The sequence below is a fragment of the Antechinus flavipes genome, chromosome 1 (genome assembly GCF_016432865.1).
Source record: "Antechinus flavipes isolate AdamAnt ecotype Samford, QLD, Australia chromosome 1, AdamAnt_v2, whole genome shotgun sequence".
Lineage (NCBI taxonomy): Eukaryota > Metazoa > Chordata > Mammalia > Dasyuromorphia > Dasyuridae > Antechinus > Antechinus flavipes.
In genome coordinates this window covers 582,527,981-582,551,054 of record NC_067398.1, presented here as the reverse complement: position 1 = coordinate 582,551,054, position 23,074 = coordinate 582,527,981, and the positions used below count along the sequence as shown (strand labels likewise).

The following is a 23,074-nucleotide window of genomic DNA, read 5'->3' as shown; positions in this document are numbered from 1 at the left end:
TCCAGTTTTAAAGAGTGATACACAAACGATTAGGGATTCAGTTCTGCTGATGACATACAGGTTAATGGGCAAAGCACACACAATTTTTAAAAAATGTCAAAGTTTCTGTAATTACATATACTATGTTAAAAAAAAAAAAGTACATTATTCAGTACAGCCATTGCAGGACAGTATAATTCCTTCCCATTGCACAGTTAAGTACTCTTACTTGGGAAGCTCCTATTTTTAGCTCTGTAAATCTCACCCTAAAAGCCTCACTGCCCATATGGGAGAGTACATCACATGGCCCACTATCATTATATGATATCTACTCCACATTTTACCCTAATCATTCTATTGCTATACAAACTCCCAACTTGCACTGCTCATCTTGATTTCCAGCTTTGCAAAGTGATCAAATGAATGGTAATAGAAAGACTATATGTTGACTAATTCTCCTATGACTTCCCTTATCATCCCACTTACTTCTCTTCTTCCTCTGTACATTTTGCCTGCCACTATTAGAATGTGGGGCAGATAGATTGCTCAGGGAATAAAGCTCTGGATCTGTAGTCCAGAAGATCAGAGTTCAAATTCATCCTCAGACACTAGCTCTGCAACCCCTGGCAAGTCACTTAAGCTCTATTTAACTTAGCCCACTGGAGAAGGAGTGGAAAACCACTCCAGTATAATTTACAAGAAAATCCCATATAGGATCATAAAGGGTCTGACATCATTAAATAACTGAACAAGAGCAACAAATCTACATTTTACTTTACTGGCATCTAGATGGTGCAATGGACAAGAGTATGAGGACTGTAGCTAGGAAGACTCTTCTTCCTGAATTCAAATATGGCATCAGACACTTACTAACTGTGTGCCTCGGGGCAAGTCATTTAACCCTGTTTGCCTCAGTTTCCTCATCTATAAAAATGAGCTAGAGGAAAAAAAATGGCAAAATGCTCCAGGATCTTCTGGATTCCATGAAGAGTTTTAGACACAACTGAAAAACAACTGAAATTAGAATGTCGGCTCCCTGCCCCAAAAGCATACTTTGGGGGAGTATTCCATTTTTCCCAATATAGCCCTGATCACTCTAAGTTTCAGTGGGGTTTAAGTAAGGCAAGTTCCAAACTGCTGAATCATGCTTATCTCTGTATCTCAGATAAATTACATAACCTTTTGTGATGTGTGGCTGGTGCAAGGTTATATTACAGAATTTCATCTCTTATTGGGAATTTCTAAAATCCTGAAACAATGGTGTTTCTCATACAGCAATATAATTATCAGAGCTAATTATATCCTCAATGGGGACAAGACTTCCAAGCTCACTGGAAGCAAAGAATCTATAAAATGGTGTAGATATTTTGGTGGACATACTAAGATCTTACAGACTCATCTGAACTGTGATAATGATTTTGGTATAGTTTTAAATGAGTTTAATAAGCAAAAATTGTTTTTGTTTTGTTTCATTTTTCAGTAGGCCAGTCTTTTTGTTTTGCTCATTATAAGCATTTTTTATTCATAGCAAAGGGTAGTAGGTGTTTTTGGTTTATTTTTTGGAGGGGAGGAGAATCACTCTTGCTGTCTGTCCTTCCAACCTCAAAAAGCCTATGCCATACCCCATTAGATTAATAGCATTCTGTATGGATTAGTAACAAGCTTTATAATTCTTAAATATCTTTAATAGTATTTGCTTATTTTCTATGGCTTCAGTAGTTTCCCAGTAAAAGTTTTTCACTTACTGGTATTTTCCAGCAAATTTTCCTTTGCATTTTGGTGAAACTAATTTTGTTTCATTGTAAGGTTGAATGATCTTGGAAAAAAATCTGATTTTTCTGAGTGGATGCCCATCAGTTGGGGAATGGCTAAATAAATTGTGGTATATGAATGTAATAGAATATTATTGTTCTATAAGAAACAATCAGCAGGATGATTTCAGAAAAGCTTGGAAAGACTTATATGAACTAATGCTGAGTGCAATGAGCAGAACTGGGTGAATATCGTACATAGTAACAGCAAGATTACCTGATGATCAACTGTGATAGACTTAACTCTTTTCAGCAATATGGTGATCCAAGACAATTCCAATAGACTTGGGATGGAAAATGCCATCTGCATCCAGAAAACTATGGAGACTGATTGTGGATGGAAGCATACTATTTTTTTGGTTTGCTTTTTCTTTCTTGGGGTTTTCTCTCTTTTAGTTTGATTTCTATGCACAATATGGCAAATGTGGAAATATGCTTAAAAGGATTGCACATTAGGATAGTTTACCTCTCAGACTTGTGGAAGAAGGAGGAATTTATGACCAAAGAAGAACTAGAGATCACTATTGACCACAAAATAGAAAATTTTGATTATATCAAATTGAAAAGTTTTTGTACAAACAAAACAAATGCAGACAAGATTAGAAGGGAAACAATAAACTGGGAAAATATTTTTACAATCAAAGGTTCTGATAAAGGCCTCATTTCCAAAATATATAGAGAATTGACTCTAATTTATAAGAAATCAAACCATTCTCCAATTGATAAATGGTCAAAGGATAAGAACAGACAATTCTCAGACAAAGAAAATGAAACTATTTATAGACATATGAAAATATGCTCCAAATCATTATTAATCAGAGAAATGCAAATTAAGACAACTCTGAGATACCACTACACACCTGTCAGATTGGCTAGAATAACAGGGAAAGATAATGTGGAATGTTGGGGGGGATGTGGGAAAACAGGGACACTGATACATTGTTGGTGGAATTGTGAACACATCCAGCCACTCTGGAGAGCAATTTGGAACTATGCTCAAAAAGTTATCAAACTGTGCATACCCTTTGATCCAGCAGTGTTTCTACTGGGCTTATACCCCAAAGAGATACTAAAGAAGGGAAAGGGACCTGTATGTGCCAAAATGTTTGTGGCAGCCCTGTTTGTAGTGGCTAGAAGCTGGAAAATGAATGGATGCCCATCAACTGGAGAATGGTTGAGTAAATTGTGGTATATGAACATTATGGAATACTATTGTTCTGTAAGGAATGACCAGCAGGATGAATACAGAGAGGACTGACGAGACTTACATGAACTGATGCTAAGTGAAATGAGCAGAACCAGGAGATCATTATATACCTCAACAATGATACTCTTTGAGTAGGTATTCTAATGGAAGTGGATCTCTTTGATAAAGAGAGCTAATTCAGTTTCAATTGATCCAAGATGGGCAGAAGCAGCTACACCCAAAGAACACTGGGAAATGAATATAAACTGCTTGCATTTTTGTTTTTCTTCCCGGGTTATTTATACCTTCTGAATCCAATTCTCCCTGTGCAATAAGAAAACTGTTTGGTTCTGCACACATATATTGTATCTAGGATATACTGTAACCTCTTCAACATGTAAAGGACTGCTTGTCATCTGGGGAGGGGATAGAGGGAGGGAGGGGAAAAATCAGAACATTAATGAATGCAAGGGATAATGCTGCAAAAAATTACTCTGGCATGGGTTCTAGCAATAAAAAGTTATTAAAATAAATAAACAAATAAATAAATAAAGGATTGCACATACTTAACCTATATCAGCTTCCTTGTTGTCTCAAGAAGGGGTGAGAGATGGAAGGAAGGACAAAAAATTTGGAACACAAAGTCTTACAAAAAGAAATGTTGAAAACGATCTTTACATGTAGTTGGAAAAATTAAATACTATTGAGAAAAAAAATGAAAAGAAAAATTTGATTTCTCTACTTTAACAGCCAAAATTACTGAAGTTCTTTAAGAACACTAAATGCTATGTTTCCTTGGAGAATATCCATCTTTAAAAACCACAATTAAAAACATGAAACAGAGCAATGACACGTATGGAGGGCATTAAATACAGCATTCCACTGACCTATTATTAATAACTATAATTGAAAAAAATTAGTTCAATTCTCTTTCATCTAGGCTAGTCAGATGTTATGAATCAGCTTAATAAAAGTAAAAGTACATACAGTTTACCAATCACACTCAAATAATTGCTTGTTCCAAGTATTTTATATACCATTGTTTGAAAAAAAGCTAGTAAGAGGAAGATTCCCAGATCTTTCAAGTACTAAAATTATACAATCTTATTGTATAAGATTTGTAGCTCAAGAGATCATCTTGTCCAACTTCTTTGTCTTATAAATGAAACACCCTATCCCCTGAGAATTTAAATGTCTTGTTCAAGGTCACACGGGCCTAAATGTCAGAGGCTGCATTTGAACCTAGGTCCTATGACTTCAAAGCAGGCTTTAAGCTTCATTTGTTGATGTCTTATACTTCAGTAAATTTCTTTGTATTTAGTATTCCTAGGACTACTATAATGACTTGTTAGCTGGAATGTAATTTTTGTTTTCCCTTGAACTATGCCAATGTGACTTTAGATTACTATTATTACAATAGAAGGATTACTTTATATTGAAAGACATATATAAATACATACAATATAGTAAAAATATTCAAGTACATTATTGAAATATATATATATATATATATATATATTTTGCTGAGGCAATTGGGGTTAAGTGACTTGCCCAGGGTCACACAGCTAGGAAGTGTTAAGTGTCTGAGACCAGATTTGAACTCCAGATCATCCTGATTTCAGGCTGGTGCTCTATCCACTGTGACACTTAGCTGCCCAGGAAGTATTTTTTAATTAAGCTTTGCTTAATTAATCTTTGATTTGCTATTTATGTAATGGCCAAGTCACTTCTACTATTACCTATAACTGAATTGTTATTGTTGAAACATTTCTGTCACATCTCACTCTTTGTGATACCATTTGGGGTTTTCTTGGCAAAGATGTTAGAATAGTTTGCTATTTCCTTCTCCAGATCAATTTACAGATGAGAAAATCAAGGAAACAGAGTTAGGTGACTTGCCCAGGATCACACAGCTAGTACTTTTTAGAGGCTGGATTTGAACTTAGGTCTTTCTGACTGCATACTGGTGCTCTATTCATTGTGCTGCCCTGCTGCCCAACTGAAACAGTAAGATGATATAAATTGAAGTTCATCAAAAATCAATCTGAAAATGAAGACTTTTTTTCCTTCTGTCAGTAAGCTGTTTTATGCTTTTAGACAAGTTCCATGGTCTCCTAGTATTTACCCTTTAGGGGTTCAAGAACCCCAGACTAAGAACACCTGCTATAAAATATGGGTAAGACTTAAGTGAAGTATCATAGAATAAATCTATAATAAATATATAGAACAATACTGAAATACTTCAAACTCTTTAGAAAAGTAGAACTGCACAAACAGAAAATGTTGTAAAGACATTTGAAGTGACACCAACAAAACTAGGAATCATTATCTTAAGCGTAAGTAAAAGCTTGCATTTGCAACCCAAACTGGCTATTCCTGAAAAAAAAAACTTACATTTTGTTACAAATCTCAGGTTAATTTTAAGAGATGTAGGAAGCATAGCTTTAAAAGATTTGCAAAACAACTCAATATCTTATCTTTGACATTCACAGTAAGATATGAAATATTCACTTGAATTGAGAACATTTCTAGTATTTTGCTTAGCCAACATGATTGCAATCACTCTACTAACCAAAATAAACTTTGACCTGAGTTGTTTTCTCATTTTCCAGTCACATCCAACTCTTAATGTCCCTATTTGGGGTTTTCCTGCCAAAAATAATGGAGAGGTTTACTGACTGTTTCCTTCTCCAGCTCACTTTACAGATGAGGAAAGTGAAGTAGACAGGATTAAGTGACTTGCCCAAGGTCACACAGCTAATAAGAATTTGAGCATGGATTTGAACTCATGAAGTTGAGTCTTTCTTATTCCAAGCCCACCTGCCTTTAATTTGACCTTACCATTCAGGGGAATCCTAGGGTTGGTCATAGAGCCTAAAGAAATTTGTGAAGCAATGTTATCCAACCCTCTCATTTTACTGATGAAGAGATTTGAGGTCTAGAAGCATTAAGTGTAACACAAGTGAGCAATAGAAATAGGATTTGAAGCTGAGTTCTCTGACACCAACATACTATCCACTGTTTACGCCCTTTACCATACAAAACAACTTTAGCTCATGAAGAAAATAAGTACAGAATTCAAATGAGTAAACAATCACCAATAGTCCTGGGCAAAGATGAATAGGAAAACAGATGAATCTGAACTTGGGTCAGTGAGCCAAGTTCAAATTCTGCCTCAGACATTGACTGTGGGATGTAGGTAACTCACTTAATCTCTGTGTGCTTCAGTTTCCTCATCTGTAATATAAATATAATAATACAGATGAGGAAACTGAAGGAATATAAATATTATCTCTTTTTATCTTCACAGCAACCCTGAAGATGGGTGCTATAAATATAATAATAGCACCCATCTTCAGGGTTGCTGTGAAGATAAAGAGATAATATTTATAAAGTGCTACTTAAATGCTAACTAGTGTTATTACAAACAGAAAGTAATATATTTCATCCTAATTTATCTAAACAAGTTATAAATTCCTTCAAAATAATATAGATATTACTTACAAAAGATTTATATTTTTGGTTATGCTTAAGGAAGATGAATAAGAAGTATTAAATTGAAACAAAAAATATCAGACCATAACTGATGTCTCCAGTAAAGATAAAAAGGCTGAAATCCTTGGCTACAACATTCCCTCATTTTTGAACCTCCCCTCTCCCCCTCTTAAATTAGAGCCACAAAAATCCAGGGCTAAGAAGGTCTTTTTATTTCACTTTTTAATTTTCTCTCTGTATAGCAATTCTTCCTGTCCCCACTTGCAGAGCAAGCTGAATTTGATTGTTACCTAAATTAAATTCCTTACTTCATTGTGCAGTTCAAATGCACCTCTTAAAATCTCACAACAGCCCACAAAAGGCATATAGCCCCTTGACAGTCAATCTATCACTAAAATATATTAATTACTATATGATATGAACTATGAGTGTCTTTTGTTTGAAATCTTCAATTTCTCCAAACTCTCCATTTTCTTCTTCCAGGGTATTTTTCCTTCCATCATGAAAATTTGAAGTTTGGCAAGGTAGTGCACTGATCACCATACCATTCTTTGCCTGAGCTTTAAACTTGAAAGTTTCTACCATCCGAATTCATAAATCATTTTAATTTCTCTTTTCTGGATGCCCTCCAACTTTTGGTATGTGTCTATAAATTGCATTGGCTTGGAAATGTACTCTTCTAGTTATGATAGCTACTAGGATTATATTAAAGTCTTCAGTTTTCCATAACCAGAAGACAAAGCTACGCTCTCAGCCTCAAATTACATCAGCTTGGTCATTAGATTTCCACATCCTGTCTCTCTAATATAAGGCTGCTACCAAGGACTTTCCATTCCTAGGTGGGAAAAGTTAAGTATCTAAAAGGTTCTGTCATACTGCCATATTCACATATCCCCCAAATGATCTGAGGGCTATGATTTTTTGCTGCTTCAAAGTAGCAAAGATCTGTCTTGGGCTCAAATCTGATTATATTGGTTATATGACCCTTAAGTTGTTTAACTGTTCAGAGCTCTTATGCAACTCCCTTAGCTATAAATTGATTACTAGATGCTGGCCTACAAAAGTAGAGGGAATCAAATCTTAATTTCAGTTAAATCTTAAGTCTATTCCCTCTCTTGGCCCCTAAAATGGGGATACTGGCAACTGGAGAATTCTCATTGACATTAAACTTGACTCTCATCACTTCATTCCTAATATACTACAGTATCTTGCTAACTGGTCTTTCTGCCTCCAGTCTCATTCCCCTCTCCTAAATCTACCTTTCTGGCTTTGTACTTACATATCATAAGTTTTCCAGGAAGGAAAGAGCTCAGGAAGGTAGAGTGTTATACCTAGGGAAGATATAATGGTTGACTGAACCTTGGGTTTTTTCTGCCATATCTACATACACACTTGTGAGTAGACATGCCCATCAGGAGCAGAACCATCTCCAAATATATGAAATAACAATAATTGTTTTTTTAATTCTAATAAATAGCTAGATTTATTTACACTCCTTTAAAATTTACAAAGTACTTTACATTTATTACCTCATTTGATCCTCATAATAGACCTAAGAGGTAGGTGCTACTATTATTCTCATTTTTCAGATGAGGAAACTAAAGCTAAGAGAAGTTAAGTGATTTGCCCAGGATTATGCAACTAAATAAATATCTGAGCAAAGATTTGAAACCACTTCTTACAAATTCCAAGCCTAGCACTCTCTTCATCATACCACTTAGCTAACTACACATGAAGGTCAAGCTCTTGAATAAATAAGAAGTAACCACCTATCTGTCACAGGGAGAACATGGCATATGAAAATTTAGATTACTTTGGCAATCTTTTCCCTAGATCATGATGGCTCAAACATGGCTCTTCTAATCACAGAAACTTCATCACATCTACTACTAGGCTTCCTGGTTTTTGTTTAGATTCCTTTGACCTTCTAGACCTCATAGTCAAACCAATAGGAATTAATTACCCAACTAAAACTCCATGAGGTCACTATTAAATCTTTTAATTAAATCCAGATGTACAGCTTCTACTTTATAATCACTGTTTCTGTAATTGAAACGAAAAAAGGTTTGAAAAACACTTAGCAAATGCACTCTGTATAAATCACAACTATTTTCTCATTTATATATATTTATATACATATGTTTTATCTATATATATATATAATTATTAGGGATTCTCTTAACATTTGACTTTTTTCCTAACTTTTATTGATGTCTGTTGTTTGTATTATCACCTTCTTTTCCTAATATACTCCTCCAATCTTCACAAGAGCCACCTTACAAAATCTTTTATGAATTAAAAAAGGGAAAAAGTCAATTCGGCAAAAAAATTGTTAATATCAACCATATCTGTTAGTATCCACTATATTCTTCCTCCATGATCTCACAGCTCTACAGAGAAGGGAAAAAGGAATATTCTCATCTCTTCTTTTCTCTATCTCATTTTTTCTATTGTCATAATTATATAGCATTTGACTTTGATTTTTGTTGCTGTTTTTACCATTTACATTGTTAGATTTTATTATGTATTATTTTTCTGGTTCCAAATATTTACCTTTGCATCAGTTAATATAAGTTTTTTCATGCATCCCTGAATTCTTCATTCATCATTTTTTGCAGAGCAGTAATATTCTATTATATTCATTACCAAAGTTCATTTAACAATTCCCCAATTAACAGACTTTTCTCTTGTGACTGCCAATATCAAGATCATAGATTAATCTAACAATATTTATTTGATAGTTACCATGAGTATTTATGTTACTGATGTAAACATACACCCCTACAAATCATATCCAATAAGAAACCACCTTCTAGTCTTATAACTGTTACTATACCCCAACTGAATCATCTCTTAATGACCACATTCAACTCTATGGTTCTAAAACTGGGTTCACAGCATTCTAATTATACAATAAACCCAAGGCTTTAGTGATACACACACACACACACACACACACACACACACATCCCTTACAATCACTATATAAATTACTATATAAATGTCAGTTATTATTTTGAATAATTTAGAATTTCATTCACAACTGTCATCAAATGTGACATTGTAATTATGATAGCTGACTGTTTCAATTTCTGAAGCCTTGACCTAAAGAATTCCTGTAGGCCAAGTCAAATGGTTAGAAAAAAAATCAAGAGGTAAAATAAAAAGAGGGGTCATTTAAATTTGATAAATATTTTCTATTTGGTCGGTCCACAAGCTCTGCATTCAACCCTTCAGTGAACAAGAAAAATAAAAACCTCAAATGCACTGGGGTTAATAGCCACAGCATTACAAAACAGAGCAATTATTTTAAAGTTTCAAGTACTGGCAGACCTTTGAAGTCAGCTAAATAAAGCCTACATTGTCAGACAATCATCACCAGGGTTAATCTCTGAGAATTAGGACACAGTATTCCATTTGATGCCAGTTCAGCTAGAGTCCCATCTGTGTCTATTATAACTCTTAGTTCTCTAGATCTAATTATATAAAGAGATAAAAAAAAATTTTGTCATCTTATCAAATTGCATTTAATAAAGGAAAGGGAATAAACATTTATGAAGTGCCTACTATGTGCCAAGTGCTTGACAAATATTGTCTCCTATGATCCTTACAACAATTCTAGCTTATAAATTATATTATTAACCCCTAGAATTGTTGTAAGGATCATATGAGATAAATTTTGCCAAATATCACTTCTCAATATTATCATTTGAGCACATGCATCTTTGAAAATATGGAGGTCAGAGCAATTATTCACCCATTTTAGCTATCATAGGCTTTGTAAAACTAATTTTTTTTTTAGAATCTTTATTTTTAAAAGTCATCTTTACTATTATAGGTAATATAACAGGGATTCATTATCCTTCCCTGAAGAAATGACTGTAACAAATGCCTTGAGTGGTAATAGAAATACATCTGGCAAAATATATAAAATAGAGATAGCATATCTCTGTAACATATCTGTTATTATCACAGCATAAAAAGAAAGCCATTATAATTTCAAAACCCCAGAGTATCAGCCAGGTATAAGTGGTAAGGTGTTATGGAAGTAGTCTTTAGGGTTTCATGACATTTGTGGATAAAGTGCTGAGTTTGTATTTAATAAAAATGGGCCCCAATCTCACTACTGATCCTTAACTTAACTATGTTACTATGTTACTTAACTATGTAACCCTGCAGAAGTCACATGTATCAAACAAAATCCCTAGGATTGTATTCTTCTTCGGGTGGCAGCACTTCCCAGTTCAGGAATTCCCTATGCAGATGAAATCACATTACTATACAGACTGAGAGTTAGCAATTATAATAATCCCCACTTTCTTTAGACCACAACTCAAGATTTCATAAACATTTCTCTTCTGATATGGTTCAAAGGATGATGTCAAAAAGTGCTCCTGTTTTCTGGATAAAGGCTTTAAGATGATAACCAACATCCCTGACTAAATGTCCACTAGCATTCTCTTGGAAATAAAATCTAGGCTTGTTTTTAATGCAATTGAAATACTGATTTATGGATGAATGATTTTTGTGGATTATCTGAAGCAACATTTTAATGTTGAGCTGACCACCTCAACCAGTCAGCATTATCCTATTATATTGCCTGTTAGCCTAGCACATGTCTACTGCAAGTCGGGCTAGCTTAATATTAGCCAAAACATCACTAAAGAAAAAAATTAAACAAGTAAACATACAGCAAAGTGGGCAATCCACTCAATATACTCCAAAACCAGAGAGAGGTGAATTTGCACTTCATGCTGTTGGGGATTATGCACACAATAGTATCACTGGAAAGCCATTATAATTTCAAAATCCCAGAGTATTAACAAGATATAAATAATAATGTGTTATGGAAGAAGTCTTTAGTGTTTCATGACATTGCTACCCATCTCTCATCAATTAAAACTACGTTTTGGTACACCAAATTGGGTTTTATTTTCCTAGAGTTAATTAAGAAAGTGCTTTCTGGAATGGAGAATAGCTAATCTAATGTCCTTCAGAGAAATAACCAAATATAGCAACACAATGGGCTACAAGATAATGTTCCCTGAAATCAAAATGGAAAGGAGTTCCTTTGACAGAAGATGTAGCTTGTATATTTCTTTATGACAGAACTATTTGCTAATTAACAAAATGCCTAGCAAACAGTAAGTATATAATAAATATTTTATTTGCCTATTTAATTTGATCTGCATGGTGAGATGAAAGTATAAAACTTACTCAAATGGGAGTGTGAGGGAAGGCAGTGAATCAACTTAAGTATATATGTTATCTTCATGTAAACACATAAGAGGTGAAGGCATGAAGAAAATTACTAGGATTCTTCTTCTAAATGAAGCAACAAATACATTTTTAACTTGTTCAATTCAAGCACAGCATATTTTATTAGCAGTTGAAACTCTATCCTGCATCTCAACTCATAAGCAAATACTTAAAAAAAAAACAAAAAAACTCACAACTGCCCACAATGATTATTAAGTGTACTTACTGGCATCATCCATGAATTCAAAGTCGCCTCCTAGTTCAGAACTGGTTAAGTGATACTGATCTGGATCCGCCATGGCGCTTAATAGGATCAGAAGTACCACAGCATTGATGATCTATAATGGAAAAAGAGGTGGGAAGGCAAAATATTATTTTTGAGAAACACTCTAAGAGGGGAGCTAGGTGGCACAGTGGATAGAGCACCAGCCCTGAAGTCAGGATGACCTGAATTCAAATCTGTCCTCAGACACTTAACACTTCCTAGCTGTGTGACCCTGGGCAAGTCACTTAATCCCAATTGACTTAGGAAAAAAAAAGAAAAAGAAAAACACACTAAGAACAAGATCATAGTTGTTATTATAATAAAAAGAACTATTATTTATATATCACTTTAAGGCCTGAGAAGCATTTTTCAAATATTATCTCATTTGATCTTTACAACAACCCTTGTAGATGCTTCTATAGTATAGTGTGTGTGTGTGTGTGTGTGTGTGTGTGTGTGTGTGAGATATATATATATATGTAGTAAAGAAGCTGAAGCTGAAAGAGGTATATGATTTGCCCAAGGTTACACAAGTAAGTGTCAAAGCTAATATTTGACCTAAGGTCTTCCTAATTTCAAATCCAGACCTCTACACATTGTGCTATCTAAACAGTCCATTTTCTGGCTTTAATATTAACCTTGAAAAAAGTTCAATTACTCTTCCCCATGAAATGGGAAAAATAGGGATAAACCATCCCTAAGACCAAGTGCCAGTGCATCGAGTACATCCTATTGCATAACTGCCCAATATTTCTAAGGTAAGTTCTTAGTGCAATTACAACCCTGAGGATATAAATTATAGGAATTAACTCATCAAATATAAAAAGAAACACCAGGTATAAATCAACTTTTCAGCTAAAATAAGTGATGCAACTAGGAGGAGAAACTAGAAGAAGAAACTATGGACTAAAAAGCTCAACTATCCATGGCTGCCAATGAAGACGTCTGCATCAAACTTATTTATTGATTTATTCTCTGGAAAGGGCTCATTTTCTAGAGGCTAAGGGAATTAAGTAGAACATGACTTCAGGTTGATTCAACAGAGCAAACATTAATAAGCACCTACAAGGTTCAGGGCACTGTACTAAGCGCTAATTTCTGGAAATGCATAAACAAAAATTTAAACAGTTCCTGTCCTCAAGGGGCTACTGAGAGAAAACATCATCTATACAGATAAGTAAATACAAATATATGCAAAACAAGTAAATATCAATATAGATGCAAAATAAATACAATGTGGGAGAGAGTACTGACTGTGGGAAGTAGAAGAGGTCTTTTATGGGAAATTGACTTGAAAACTGAATTCCTGATTTCCTTTAAATTCCAACTAAAATTCTACCTCCTAGACTGAGCCTTCCCTAACCCTTCTTAAATTCCAGTGCTTTCTATCTTTTAATTATTTCCTTTTTTTCTTAGATGTAACTTGTTTTCTCTCTCTCTCTCTCTCTCTCTCTCTGTCTCTGTGTGTGTGTGTGTGTATTTTGCATGTTGTCTCCTCCATTAGATTGTAAACTCCTTGAGGGTAGGGACTATCTTTTGTCCACTCTGCTTAACAGAGTGCTTGGCACATAGTAGGTAGTTAATGTTTATTGAATTGAATCAAACTAAGTTTTGAAAGAAACTATGATTCCAACAGTCAGAAGTAAGGAAGGAGGGTATGCATCCTAAGAATGGGGCACAACTTCTACAAAGGCATAGCATAGAATGATGAGATATTATATATGGGGAACATCAAGTTACCAACTTGGTTGGAATGTTGAATTCATGATGGAGAGTAATATGTACTCAGCCTTGAAAGATAGCTTGAAAAAGAATTGTAGAATACTTTAAATGTCAAACATACCTATTCCAATTATATCCATGAAGCAATAGGGAGTCACTGAAATTTTTTGAACAGAAGAATAAAATTCCTAAGCAGGAAATCAATCAGTGAAATCCTGACTTTTTTCCTTTGCTTTTTTAATCAAAGGATCATCTATTCAGTAATACTGCAAGGAAACTCAGAATCCTTCTAATGTAACCTTTCACTTTCCAGATGAAGAAACTAATATTGTTATGCCACAGTTTTCTTTAACTGTCCTGACTCAGTTTCCCTGTCTCAGTTACCTTAACTGTTCTGTCTCTGACCCAGTAAAACTAAGGATTATTCGCTCTCGGGTTATGAATTAGCAAGATAAAAGAGTAGATCTCCTGATTCTTTTATGGATTTACAATATTCCTTTAGAATATTCCAAGATCAACCCATGATATCCTTACTTCTTTGTCTCTGGAATTTTTAGGTTTTATGGCTTCCCCTCCCTGATAAAAAACTTTCCCTCCCTTTCTCTTCTTTGTCTCCAAAAAGGTATTTAAGAAGTTGGGGATCCTTCATTCATTGCTGGAGAATGGCGTCTGGCAGCTGTATGCTGGACGCTGGATTCTTTGGGTCCTCCAGCCCTGGGACCAATATGGATTCCTTGGTCCCAGTATACTTATCTCTGTCTGACTGGATAATCTGAGACGAGAGTCCTGTCCAGTCAATCTTACTCTCCCATTAATAAAATATTAAAAACTCTCTAATCTCTCTCCTGCCTCAGTTTCTCCGGCATTACAATATCAAGGGAAATTAAGTGATTCATGTAGGTATTGAACTATACACAGAATTTGAAACCAAATCATCAAGACTCCAAAGCCTGTGATCTTTCTTCTTTACTACATTGTCTCCTCAATCTTTTGAAGTCACATGGTCCAAATGGTCTTTAAGGTCAAAGATTTAAGAGAAACACTTATGTGGAGTAAGGGAAACAGCTTTACTATTTAGGTGGTCAGAAGTCCTAGGTTCACCTCCCAGTTCAGTGACTTACTATTTTTAGGTCACTGAACCAATCCCTTTACTTCTCTGACTTAACTGTTCTTACTGACCACTGTAAAGACTGACCTATTTGACCACAGAGTGCTGGCCCTGGAGTCAAGAGATTTGAAGTTCAAATCTGGCCATACCACTAGCTGTGTGACCCTGGGCCAGTCCCTTAACCCTGTTTGCCTCAGTTTCTTCATCTATAAAATGAGCTGGAGAAGAAAATGACCAATCACTCTAGTATCTTTGCCATGAAAACCCCAAATGAAAGGACTGAACAACAATACTCATTTAGGCAGCTTCATTTAGGCAAAGAATGCAATGTTCCCCAGATAATTTGTTTAGGGAAGGTTGGCAAGTTGTCCTAATCATAATGCCCTTAGGGGTGGGAGAGGGTGGGGGGGGAAGGAGTTGCAGTCCAGGTCATTCGCTAATTGGCCTTAATATCCCCCTCTTACTCAATCCTTATGAATCTACTATGAATCTCTATATAGGTGAAAACACAATTATTTCACTATTGATCAAGGATACACATCTTCCAGGATGCCCAGGTCACCAACTCCCGATTACTTATGGGACTAAAGGGCAGGTGATCTGCATACTTGCATGTCTCTGAGTAATTAACTGTCTGGTTCAGAATGCTACAAAATCAGGGCTCTCTCCAATGTTTCATAACAGAGTGTTATGGAGCTCAGTCTAGGTCAGAGCAATCTAACACTACATTGGTCAGTACTGGGCTGGCCCACTGCTGCTCTCCAGGACTAATAAGGTCTCCCCTCTCCCTAGAGCTTTCTGACCACCCTGGGGTTTCCACAAGGGAATCTTCGATTCTTTCACCCCCTGAATATAAAGTCTTAAAGGATAAAATAGGTACCATTTATATTGAACTCTGGGTGATTTTTTAATGCAGTTCTCAGGTGGGAAAAGTCATTGTAGTTTTTCATTGAGTAGATCACTCAAACCTAGACTCTGAGATCTATAACACTGTATCATTAAAGATCTGAATTCAGTCTGGTGTGAACTTTTTAAGGTTTTTCTGGAGCAAGTACATTGGGATGAAACAGTCTGCATCCACTCAGGATGCCATAGGAAATGCCACATAATTAGCATTTATATAGCACTTTAACATTTGTGAAGCACTCTACAAATGTTTTTAAATTTTATTCTCACAACAATCTTGGAAAGTGGGTATTAGTATTATTTTCCCCCATCTGACATGAGAAAACTGGGGCAAACAAGTTAAATAACTCGCCAAATCAGAAAGTGTCTGAATTTGAGCTCAGAAATTCCTGACTCTGGGTCCAGTGTTCAATCCACTGTGCCAACCAGCTGCATGCAATAAAACTATATTTCTTTAAATATTCATTGGTTTATTCATTTAATGATTATTTACTGGATGCTATGTGCTCAGCACTTTGCAGAATGCCTTTAGAGTCTAAAGAATGAAAAGAAATAACACTGATGCTAGCCTCAAAGAATTTATGATGGTGGTCATTGGTGAAGAAAGAGGAGGAAGAGGAGGACATTTAACATTTATCTATTAGGTTCATTCAAAATCTAAGATTTTGTATTTCTATTTGTCATGGTCTTATGTTTCTAACTCATGTGAGTTAGCTGTCAGCTCTTTGAGAGGCTTGTGCTTTATTGGGAAACAACATTAAAGCTGGACATTCCATTAAAGTCCTGGATCTCCTGCTTATTAGCTGTTATGACCTTGAACAAGAGACACCATTTTTGAGGATGAATGAAAGAAAAAAGTATGTATTAAAAATTACAATGTACAAAGCACTGTACTGTGCTAAGTACTACAGATACAAATGTAAAAGCAAAGGTTATCTCTGTCCTCAAGGAGTTTACATTTTAAAGAGAGAAACAACACATATTGCCAATGCTGGCCAAGGAAGAGCAACCTAGCCCAGATATTTCCTTGAATGGTAAAAGAAACATTGGAGAATTATTTTGATAATTCCTGAAATGAAGAGTTTGGGGGCTAGGAGAAGGGGAAAATGAAACTAGTAAGGTTGAAAGACTATCAATAGGGAGGGGGGAGGTAGAGAGGAGGAAGGAAGAATTAGAGAGTTTAGAATTGTCTCATCTGTAAAATGGGTATAATTGTTCAGTTATTTCAATATTTCCCAACTCTTCTGTAATGCTGGAGAAACTGAGGTAAGATAGAGGTTAGAGAGTTACGATAATTTAATTTACTGGAGAATAAATCAATTGATGGATTGGACTCTCATCTCCAAGTATCCAGTATTGAATGTGGGGTATAGAGATTCTTTATAGGGTGACAGAAACAATGACATAATGGGGAGCGGATGGGGATGACATAATGGGAAGGCACCGGGAGATGGGAAAGTTATCTGATATTCTAATGGAGTAAAATATCTGATATTAGAATATAGATTGGGATGGGGAGCAGCACCTGATATTTTCAAACATAAGATCTTTTGTCCTTATCAATTATTCTGATGATCAAGAGGGAAGGGTGGTATGATAGCCTGAGGTAAGGTAATTCAAGGAGACTGTGACATTACACTTCATGACCCTATTTGGAGTTTTCTTGGCAAAGATACTCAAGTGGTTTGCCATTCCCTTCTCCAGATTATTTTACAAATGAGGAAACTAAGGTAAACTGGACTGAGTGACTTGCCCACAGTCACATAGCTAGGAAGTGACCAGATTTGAATTCAGATCTTCCTGAGTGCAGGCCCAACTCTATCTACAATAACCATTTCACTTCCCCTAATTCGGAAAACGTGCACACTATTTACTTTCCAGGGATGATACAAGGATCAAATGAGATGATAAATATGAAAGCCCTTTGTAAAACAAAGTGATTGGTAAAATGCTACCACTATAATTTTGGGTTTTTTTGTATCTCTAACAAAGCCTTGCAAACTTAGCAGAAAGATAATAAGACTCAACAAATGTCTGGGTTCAGTTATTTTCCTTTTCCCTCCAATCTTTGTTCTTTCTTTATATCATTCCTATTACCCACAAAATGTGACACTTCTCTAAAGTTCCTCTCATTTGAGATGGTTTATACATTAACAAACAAGGCACTCAAGGAAATCTAGCTTTTTTTCCCCTCACAAATCAATGAAAGTGAAGAGTCTATCACAATAGAATGACCAATCATCTATAGTCTATGGTGTGTGTGTGTGTGTGTGTGTGTGTGTGTTTACATGCTTAAAACAACATGCCTAATCTGAATACAGTCACTAGTACTGTATGATCTCGAAATGTGACAATTTTATAGTCATTATGTCAAAATGCTTGCTGATTGAAACTAATCAAGACTGTTGTTCTCCTTTGTAATCCCAAACAAAGAACTAGTACAGAAAGACATTAATGTAAAAGTAATGTAAAAGTCACTGAAGAAATCAATCCAATTCACCCCAGTAGGAAGATTTTAAATTTTAAACAAATAAGAATGAATACAGCTTTATACTCCAATATAAATGAATACATAAGAGTAAGCAAACATGAATGCATAACAAAGCATGAATGTATTTCCTAATAGGGAGTAATCAAACATAGCCCCCCCCCCAAAAAAAAAAAAAACCTGTTACAATTTAATTTTATATAATTCACGAAAACAACAATGTATCTTTCCCAAGCAGTTGTGCTTCAGAAGGTAAAATATTTAATTTTTCCATATAAATCCTTAAGTGACTTGCTTAGAGTAGCTATTTAATAAAACGTTGTTGCATTGTGTTCAAGATATGAGAAAGAGTAAAAAATAATTCAACATGGAAAAACTAGTAGACCAATTTGATATAACAGGGACTAAATAAAGGCTCTAATAAGCTGGACCTAAATGATGAAATATCCCAGGCCATAGAGCTTGCATTTTATTAGCTACTGATGATTTTTGAGAAAGTAAGTGGGCATGGTTAGACTTGTACATTAAGATGATTACCTTGACGGAGGTATGAAGGATGGAAACAGTTATCAGTTAAAAGATTAGTTCTGTCCAGTGATGATGAGAACTTGAGTGTTGACAGTGGAGCTGGAATGAAGCAAGGATATTGTAAGAGGATAATGGATAGGACTTAGAAACTTGTTGATAGTCAAAGGGGAAGGAATCAAAAATGATCCTGAAGTTTTGAACTGGGACAAGTGGAAGGATAGTAGTACAAACAAAAGAAATTGGGAACAAAAGCCATTTTAAGTAGGATATATGTTTGATATATGTTTCATTTAAGGCATCTACAAGATACTCAGATGTGGGATGAGAATTCAAGAATGAGATCATACCTAATAACTTTGGGCCATGTGCAAGGAGGTTAGGACTCTAAAGCAGCCAAGTATAAATAGAGAAAAGAGAAGAGGGTTGAGGAAAGAGCCTTGGGAAATACCCAAATTTAGTGGCCATAAAGAGAAAGATGACTCAGTGAGGAAGAGTAAAGAGAATACTCAGACAGGAGAAGGAGAACTAAGAGGCAATAGCATCAGAGAAGCCAAAGGAAGGAAGAATATCAAGAGCAAGTCAGTAGTTAACATTGACAAACTGAGAAAAGGCCCAAGAAGTAAGAGAACTAAACAAAGGCTCCTGAAGACCTAAGAGAGGTATTTCTGTAGGATGATAGGAATGGAATTCAAATTGTGGGGAATCTGAGAACTAAGTGGGAGGGGCAGATGACTTCTCTAGATGGTTAGCAATGAAGTGGAAGAGTAAGAATGTTAGAGGGTGGTGCAATCAAGGGGGTTGTTTTTTCCCTCTAAAACTAAGAAGGATCTTTATCTGTAGATAGTGGGAAAGGAGCCAGTTGAGGGGGAAAGACTCAAATTAAGAGCAAATGAATGATCAATGAAGCAAGGACTGAGAGGAGGCAGGAGGAAAGGAGGCTTAGTTCAAGCTTAGTTTTTGAAAGAAACAAGCTCACTTCACTTTCTGAAACTGAAAGATAAGCAGAGGATAAATAAAGACAGAAGTTTGAGTTATGGATAAAAATGAAGGGATAAAGTGATATGAACTCTAAATCAGTTTATTCTCAGTTTTTGCTAAAAAAAAAAAAAAAAAAAAAAAAAAAAAAAAAGCCTATCCCATTTCTATTATCAAGACTGTATTGTTTGGATAGAATGATGTGAAGGTAATTGGCTTTCCATTGTTAGTACTCCAACCTCTGATAACCAAATTCCTTCCTGATTCCTCCCCTTATTTCCTACATGTGGCCTCCCTTCACTCCCTACTTCTGTTCCTCTACTCCCCTGAGACCTTATGAGACATTTCCCCCAAATTAAGCAAATTGCTTAATCAGTATGATTCTGCCTCATTTGGTTAAGTCCCTGAGCTATGTCATAAAATAAATGGCAAATCTTTGTAACCTGTGGTGTAATCTATGTTATGATTGCTCTACGTCACTAACCATTATACTCTCTCAAATCTATTTTATATTATCACTTCACATAGTGCCTTTATTTTTACTTCAAAATAATTTCATTTGAAACAGATATAGATATAGAAATCCTACTTTACACAAAAAGATTTAGAGATAGGATGATTTGCTTTACACCTCAAAGTGCATTCATTAATCTGTGTTAATCTACATGACAAAGTGATAAAAAACATCAGATTTGGGGTGAAAATTCAAATCCTGACTCTGGAGTCTTCTACTTGTTTGACCTTATAAAAGTTATTTAAATTTCCTGAACTTCAGTTCTTTCATAAGTAAAATGAGAAGACTGTTCTAAATTAGAAGTATCAAACTCAATGTCCCAAAGCTGCAAGTCCCAGATTAAACTGCAATTGAGAAATATTTAACAAAGTAAGTAAAAACACAATACAACATAAATAATGTTAATTTATGGTTTTTAAAATCATATGCAGCCTAGATGGATGTTTTCATTTGAATTTGGCACCAGTGTTCTAGATGGCCTCTGAAGTCCCTTTTCCTTGCATATCCATGATTCTATGAATATTCTGGGTCTTGGGTTACCCATCTATGAGGTTGAGGTAGATGGCCCCTACAGTCACTTCCAGCTCTAAATCTAGACAAGAATTTAGGTACTACATACAAAAGACAACAGTGAAACAGTACCTGCTCTGAGAAAGCTTACATTCCACTGTAGGGGAACATGTATGCAGATGAATAAATATAAAATAAATTTGTTGTTGATTTGTTTTTCTGATGTTTCGTGATTCCATTTGGGGTTTTCTTGCTAAAGATACTGGAGTGGTTTGCCATTTCCTTCTCCAGCTCATTTTACAGATAAGGAAACTGAGGCAAGCAGGGTTAAGTGACTTGCCCTAGTCACACATTTAGTGTTTGAGGCCAGATTTGAACTCAGGAAGATTCCAAGCCCAGCAATTGATCTATTATACTATGTAGCTTATAAAACACGTGCAAAATTAGTCAGAATAGGAGAGAGAATGAATAGGGGTTATCAGGAAAGGTCCCATGTAGGGAATGGCCTTTGAGTTGAGTCTCAAAAGGGGTTGGAATTCTAAGAAGTAGAAGTGAGTCAAGAAAATATTTCAGGAATATGAACAACACATGCAAAGACACAGAGAAAGGTCAGTTGAGCACTTGAGATTCTACCTCTAACCTTGAAACTGAGGAGGAGGTGGGAGGAAGTACTTCCCTCTTCATAACACTTACGTTGTGGCTGAATTGTGACTCAGTCTTTCAGGATATTGAGCAGGCAAGATCATGCTTCTTAGAAGAAGCCTGTTTTGGCTATGCAAGCAATTAGAAAAGACTACTTCCATCCATGGAGTGCTCTACAGGTAACTCAGTCTCCTTCCAGAAGCAGAGTGACTCATTCATTCCTTTGTTCAAACTTAGTCAACAGTTTAAATATGGCCAAAAAGAAAGTTGAAAAATTAATATTAAATTGGGATATATTAAGTAGATCCAACAGCATCCAGAATGAAAAAGGAGACAGTCTCACAGTACCTTAATCAGTTCCTATCCAGGGTATATCATTAACTTTAGTATTTGATGTCATATTTCAAGAAAGCCATGAATATCCAGAAGAGAGTAGCTAGAATAATGAGGAAATTTGAAATTTTGCCATAAAGGGATAAGCTGGAGGAAATAGGACTATTTAGAATAGAAAAAAGAAAATTGGAGAGAGAAATTTGTTGTCAAATATACAAGGGCCTGTCCTATAAGAGGGAAATTACAGTAAGTGTATTTGATTTCAGAAAGAACTAGGCCCTGGGGTCCAGATAATGAGTCATAAACCACCCCAACTTTACATAATTATGGAAAGCATATCATAATATGGGTAGAATGTACCAATGCCTCATTCTTTATCATTCCTACTACTATATACCATTAATTTTTTAATCTTTGATAAAGATGCACTGGCTCCAGCAGACAGGTTTTATAACCCACCAGAAGAGCAGTGTCCAGTGCGAGCAGCTCCACTATCTTTAGATAATCGCCAAGTGATGTGGAGAGATCCAGAAAGTGGTGAATGGAAGGGACCAGATAGGCTAACTGCTTGGGGGAGAGGATTTGCTTGCATCTCTACATGTGGAGAAGGAATCAGATGGGTGCCTACGAGCCGCATTCGCCTTGTCCATCGCAGAGAGATGGAGCAGACCCTTGAAACAAAGGAGAAGACCCAAGAAATATCGGGTGGTTCTGTTGCTGATTGTGCTCACCATTGAAAGAGCATAGCTGACAAAGAGACTGTTAAAAAGACTTTTAAAATCTTCAGGAATCATTGGATTTCCTAACACAAGATGAAACTGTTTTAGTTCTTGAAAAACCAGCGAGAATCATTGGATTCCTTAAGATGAAAAATTGTTGATGAGACCTTTTGCAGTACTTCAGAGCTTACAAGAATTATTAGATTCCTGGCACATGAACTAATGGACAATGGAATCCTATTGGACTGTTTCTAGGACTTATGGACATGTGTAAATTTTCAGGATGATTCATCTTATTTGTTACATTACTACTAGCCTGTGTTATATTGCTATGTGCTTATGTAAATTATGTATAATGCCTCCCATATTGATGGATTTATGTATACCATGTATATCTCTTACAAAGAACTGAGTAAATGAAGTCTATACACTAAAAAGTTTTTAAAAGGAGGAAAGAGGCTCGTATATATAAAAATATTTGTATCAGTTCTTTTCATGACGATAAAGAATTAGAAATTGAAGGAGTATTCATCAATTGGGGAATAGCTGAAGAAGCTATGATACATGAATGTGATGGAACATTGTGTTGATGAGGAGAGTGGGAAGAATTGTATGAATTGATCCAAAGTGAAGT

The 23,074-nt window shown here is 35.5% G+C and overlaps 1 protein-coding gene across 1 annotated transcript in view; it reads right to left on the bottom strand.

Annotated features, from left to right (window-relative positions):
• Positions 1-23,074, bottom strand: part of LAPTM4B (lysosomal protein transmembrane 4 beta) — a 109,952-nt gene that overhangs the window by 70,161 nt on the left and 16,717 nt on the right. The window contains exon 2 of the mRNA XM_051970898.1: positions 11,957-12,068. Within this exon, the coding sequence (XP_051826858.1) occupies positions 11,957-12,068 (112 nt within the window). The remainder of the gene's footprint in view (positions 1-11,956; positions 12,069-23,074) is intronic.